Source organism: Seriola aureovittata, chromosome 16 (genome assembly GCF_021018895.1).
Source record: "Seriola aureovittata isolate HTS-2021-v1 ecotype China chromosome 16, ASM2101889v1, whole genome shotgun sequence".
Lineage (NCBI taxonomy): Eukaryota > Metazoa > Chordata > Actinopteri > Carangiformes > Carangidae > Seriola > Seriola aureovittata.
The window spans coordinates 4851727-4857501 of record NC_079379.1 but is presented as its reverse complement, the minus strand read 5'-3'; the positions used below and the strand labels follow the sequence as shown (position 1 = coordinate 4857501).

Here is a 5775-nt window from a genome sequence, read left to right as displayed (position 1 = left end):
AAACTCAGAAAGTCGACCAAAACTTTGGTACATGACTTGCCAAGTTGTTGACGTCATGGTGGACAAAAGTAAATGTTTGCTTGATGGCGAGAAGTTTTTGATTAATGGTGCAAATTCACCAATTGAATATCAAGTTTTTGCTAACATGTATTTTGTAATTTGGTATTAGGTTGTAACCACCAGCTGCTGTCCACATAGAGTGACCTAGATTAGCTAGGAAAGTTATGTATTAACAGTAACCCTTATAATAAGTAACACAAATACTATTGTGTTATTTTAACGCTCTGAGCAATAAAATACAGCACATCTTCTCTGTAGCATCCATGTTTGTTCCACATTCTAAGTTGGAAGAATGACTTCCTAACTTAGGGAATGGGACCAACTGAGGGGCACGTCAATGCAGCATCCCTCTCCCTACGTTCAACCTGAGCACCTGAAGCTGATCAGCTAATCAACTCTTCAAGCCATTGTAGTATAAAAACCTCGGCTCATTCATCCAGACTCTGCCTGGTTGTTCAGTCACCAATGCGGTACAGTAGTTCTTTGCCTTCTGGTTGTTTGTTTTTGTGCTCACCTGAACTCTGCTAATTCTGGGCTCTGCTTATCAGAACACCTGCCACGTCCAGCCTCGTCCTCATCTACTGTTGCCAGTTTGGATCGCTAATCCAAAGTCTCCTGGTCTGTGTTTGCATTTCGGTGTCTGTTATAACAGTTTGCCCCCTTGTACAAAGTCAGATCCATAAAGAAATGGTGGTGTGGAAGAACTTGTCTGCGCAGAGTCCTGATCACCTGACCAATTATACCCACACCTTTTGGGATCAACTGGAGTCCACACTGCACAGTGCTGTGTAATACTCCTTCACAGAAGTTTACACCTCTTGAAAGTTATCACATTGGAAATGATTATGTCTTTCATTGTAACCATCATGAGGGAAACAGTAGAAAAACTCAGGTTATGTTATAAAATAATCTCTCTTTGCAGATGATGCCACTCTGCATTTTGGCAACGGCTGCACCAGGTTTGACTTTACAATGGCCCCATGTTTTTTTGTTTTTTCTGGAGCCCGCTGTGTTGTGTTTTTCTGCTCTGCCACTGGACCAACCTCGCTCAAATGAATCAGGAGTTTTTGCACACAGGGCCAGTGTTGACCTTTTAACTCAACATTACTGCTGGACCTCACTAATGCACTTGTGGTTGAATGGGTTATAATGTACTGTATAAGTCTTCACAAAAGACTGGGAGGTGTTATTGCAGTCCATGGGCCATGGTTTTGGAACGACAGGTTCAACAATCAGATACAGGTGTTATGTTCAATGATCCACATACTATTGTACCATTTCTTCATGCAGATAAAATGAAAATAGGACATAATGGATCTGCTGTTATAATAGGAACTCTGACCAGTTTGGATTTTTTTTAGACCTTCAGATATTTCTTGTTGTCTCTTTTGAAAAAAATATATGAAAGAACTAAAATTACTGATGCAAAGAAAGTGTCTTATTTCAATGAGCTAATTACATTAATAATAGATTAAAACAGGAGATAAATTGGAATGCAAGGCCATCTGTTACAGTGCACTCAGGTTTTCAGTTTGCTCCCCATGTAAGCTTGTGTTAATCAAAGTGCCAAGTCTTTACTCTTTATCTATAAACCTTCTATTTCTTATATAAAACCAGGAAGAGTTCGATTCCATTTCAATTCTGTCAATTCAGGAAGCACATTGTCATTCAACTGAACAAAAATAAACTTTACTTTTGGAAACTGGAAATTTATCATTCTGAGTAATGATAAATTACTCTCTTCCACCACTCTCCCACAGCAGGGTTTGATTATTTTCTAAATTGAATAGATTCAAATGGAATCCAATCAGAACCTGGCTTTAAGAGGTCTGGTTTCTCATATTTTCACGTATTATTATGCACACACCTAAATAAATGTTTCAATTCTCAGTTCCATGGCAACAGCGCCAAAAGTCCAAGGCATCCATTTCGATTGTACCATGGGTGATCACCGGGGAAACTTACAGTCTCTCCAACTGTGCTCGACACTTTAAAAAGTCTTTCAGTCACGTCCTCGGTTTTATTTCACAAAATGTTGAACATTCATCCCCAAAGCTTCCCTCTCAAAATACAAACAGCTTAGAAAATTCAATGGCTAAAACACCTAAAACGTACTGTGGTATTTACACCCCGTGACGGACGTACAGGATTCAGTTTTCATAACTTTTATTTCAGCAAGAATGTCAGAGAGAGGGAAGAATAATTTCTATACAGTTGGAGTATAAATCTCTATATGCATATACAGTTTACCTGTGGGTGTGTACATAATAGTTGTGGTTTTAGGTCATGGTACATGGGCAAAAGTTATAAGCAATACTGACAATTAATAATATAGATATTCTGTATCATAGTGGTATTTTTCATATTTCTTTGTAACGCAGATTTCCATGAACAAGGTTGGGAAGTAACACAACACACCATTGTGTTCTATACTAAAATCATAAAGATAAATGTGATAATTGATGGTAAAATTATTATTACTAATGAAACTATTGGAGCTTATAATTAAAAAGTTTTCAGTTGGGCTGAGCAACATGATCTAGAAATAAAATCTTAATCTTCTCAAGCTTATTGATTGTTCATTTTTCCATGTGAATAAGGTTTTCTGTTCACAAAATAAATGTTGCTGGTGCCGTTCAGCTGCTCCCGATAGAGTGCCGCAGAGATATCATATTATTATAGGCTAACCCAGATGTTAGCATCACCCTTGTTCCCTCTACAAAAAGCCAATGGGATTTTTACATAGGCTTTTGGATTCCTGTAGAAAATAAGTTCTGCAACAAACAGAAGCTTATGATACTGACATGTTTTGTTCAGCAGGACAATCTTCACTAATGAACACCACTTTATGATTTTTGAAGCCTAAATACAACCAAGTAAAAAACAAAACAAACAGATTTTAGGCTAAAAACAAAGTACACCACGGTCACATGGCTTCAACGTCAAAACTACTAAACTTTAACTTGCAGTTCGATTTAGCTCTGACCGCTTCAACAAAAGCCTTTCCTCTTACAAAGGTAGTGATAGTTTGTATGAGTGTAAACTCAACGAGGCAGTAAAGGCGGAGATGGTGAGTAGGTCGGCTTTCATGTTTGGTGTGATGACATTTAATGTCCCGGACAACCTCTATAGTTTCATTTAGCCACTTGTTAGCAACCGGCCGGAGAAGAAATCACAACTGGGGTATTTATTGACATTTTTTTTTAGAATAAAATGTGAAAAGGTCTTGAGCTTGTGTTGACATTATTTTAGCCATCTAACCAAAAAACCCGCTCAAAAACCCATTTCCGGGCTTTGGACTAATTTCTGCAGCACTCTATAGGGATCACAGCGGATCACAATCCACATGATGATGTTATGGTGTTCGTAGACCTGTGTTTGGGGAAGCTGGCGATTGAATCGCCTATCCAGGGATCAGCGGACAACCTGCTCCACCACCTGAGCCACAGCCACACTGTACACCAACTAAATACATGAATGAAAAAATTAATATGCAAAATAAATTTCAACATATTCTATTAGTATTATTATTAGTAGTGTTAATTATTTTAAATCAGTACTAATTAGGCCGATACAGTGGTGGCAGACTGCTGTAACTGAACCCACATCACTGTGAGGAGACATTACTGTTACATACTCCACATCAGCCATGTTTGCTGCCATCTTAAGGCCCCTGCTGAGAATGTGGTGAAGTGTGTGGCTGTAAATCCAAAATTGCTGATTGTAGACTTTACCGTGGGACACAGTCATGTGACGTGGAGCAAGCTTAGTACTTTGGTGACTGATGACACACCAGCCAGTCATAATACGCTATTAAATGACACAGAATACACCGGCAGATGCAAAACTATATGAATTATATTTTTAAAAAGAGATGCAGGCAGACCAAATCTGCATGAGAGTGTGGTGTTATATTAGTGGGGTATGAACAGAATCAAAAAACAAAATCATTTTTACATCCTGAACAAACTCTCGCTTTACAGGATAGAACTTTCTTTAAAAAGTAAATTGCCGGTCATGTTCACTGTCAGGGACATTCACTGTTGTGTGTGTAATGAAGTTGAACCAGTGTGTCCCTGCCAGTGTGTGTTGCAGGGCAGTCTGTTTGTAGATTGTGTTTTCTTTATCCTCTCCCTCGTGAACATTACCACAGTAACAACTGTCTGCTTCTGATGTGTGATTCCTTTTTTTTTTTTTATATCGGGTTCACTCTCGCGGTTTCAACATTTATTTAGAAAGTAATCTAGATGGAATGAAGTAACTTTCCCAACCATGTCCATGGATGTACAAAAACAGGATGATCATAATGTTCGTTTTTTTTAATCTAGTGCTTTTCAAACAAAAGCATGTATCCTCAGTCCTTGTTTGATGACAGGGTAATACATTTATAATCAGATATATTGATGGTTTTTAAAGTTTTTTTGTGTTCTTTTTATGAATGGACTGAAATGATTCAGCTTCCTGTTTCCTGTGCTGCTTCACACTGTTGCCTGTGTATCACGGCCCTGATGATGAATGTACCCGTCACAAACCCTACGAACGTCTTGTTGCTACTAATGATCATTTCCCTCGCTCCTCCCCTCCCATGTTGCCTCCCAGCGTGTTAAAAGTTTTGTTGAGTGTCTGTCTTTGTCTCGGGCTCGGCATCAGCGGGTGAGTCATCCCTCCGCCCACCTGCCTCTCCTCTCCTCCCCTCCTCCCCTCTTTTCTTTCCTCTCTCCTCTTTTTCTTGATCTCCGTAAACCTCCCTCCTGCTGCATCTCCCTCCTCCCACACACTTTGAAGGTACAAGATTTGTGTTTGTGTGTGTGTGTTTTCTTGTGATGTGTAAGAGCTGTGACAGAGCCGATCTAATCCCCCCCCCCCCACTTGTGCCCCCCCTACCCTCCCCCTGCGTATGTAGCCTAGCATGGCGAGGCGCTCATTCGCATGTGCGTGTGATAGCGAGGAGGAGGAACGGCAGAGGGTGGCGCCGCCATGGGCAGGGACTGGGGAGGGGGCCCACTCGGGTGGGGGTGGGGCTGAGGATGACCGTGGGCGTGGGCGTGGGAGGCCCTGGGTAGGGTGGAGGTAGCGGCCGGGTGGAGTGGGTGTGGATAAGAAGAGCAGGTGGAGGAGGACGAGGCCGGCTGGAGCTGGTAGCTGGCCGCTGACGAAGGCCCGGAAGAGGAGGGCGTCTGCTGGGAGCTGCTGCCCCCCTTGGGAGGCTGCTGTTGGGGCGGAGTCTGGTTGAGCTGGATGGAGATGTCGGAGGAGACGTCGGAGGCGCTGCGGCCGCGCTGCGGTGGAGGCCAGGAGTCCGGATGGAGGAACTGGCCACTGTAGTCGCTGCAGTCGGACATGCGGGGGCGGTAGAGGGCGGGGTGAGGCCTGTACAGCTCCTCCTCCGCGTAGCGCTTCATAAAGAGGTAGACGGACATCACTCCTGCACCCTGGGAGAGAGAGAGACAGACACGCACAAATATTTCACCTGGTACAATGTTCACATCACAGGTGAGTGTGGTCACAAGTAGAACAGACCACACCTGACTGCACCCAGCCACAGAGGCGGGTGCAGCTCTGTTCCAGCATCGCTAACACCCAGAGGTGCTGCATCGCTGCAGCAAGGTGAGAAGTTCATCGACCAGTCTGTAACCTCTGCTGCTAAGAGTCTCTCAATCAAAACAGTAACAAAAGACGGTGTTTAGTGATGTTGTGAAGCAGCATGGGATCATG

The 5775-nt window shown here is 42.6% G+C and overlaps 1 protein-coding gene across 1 annotated transcript in view; it reads right to left on the bottom strand.

Moving 5' to 3' along the window:
• Positions 1–4958: 4958 nt before the first annotated feature.
• Positions 4959–5775, bottom strand: part of cacng7a (calcium channel, voltage-dependent, gamma subunit 7a) — a 37679-nt gene continuing 36862 nt past the window's right edge. The window contains exon 6 of the mRNA XM_056400208.1: positions 4959–5492. Coding sequence (XP_056256183.1) covers positions 4965–5492 — 528 coding nt within the window. The 3' untranslated portion in view covers positions 4959–4964. The remainder of the gene's footprint in view (positions 5493–5775) is intronic.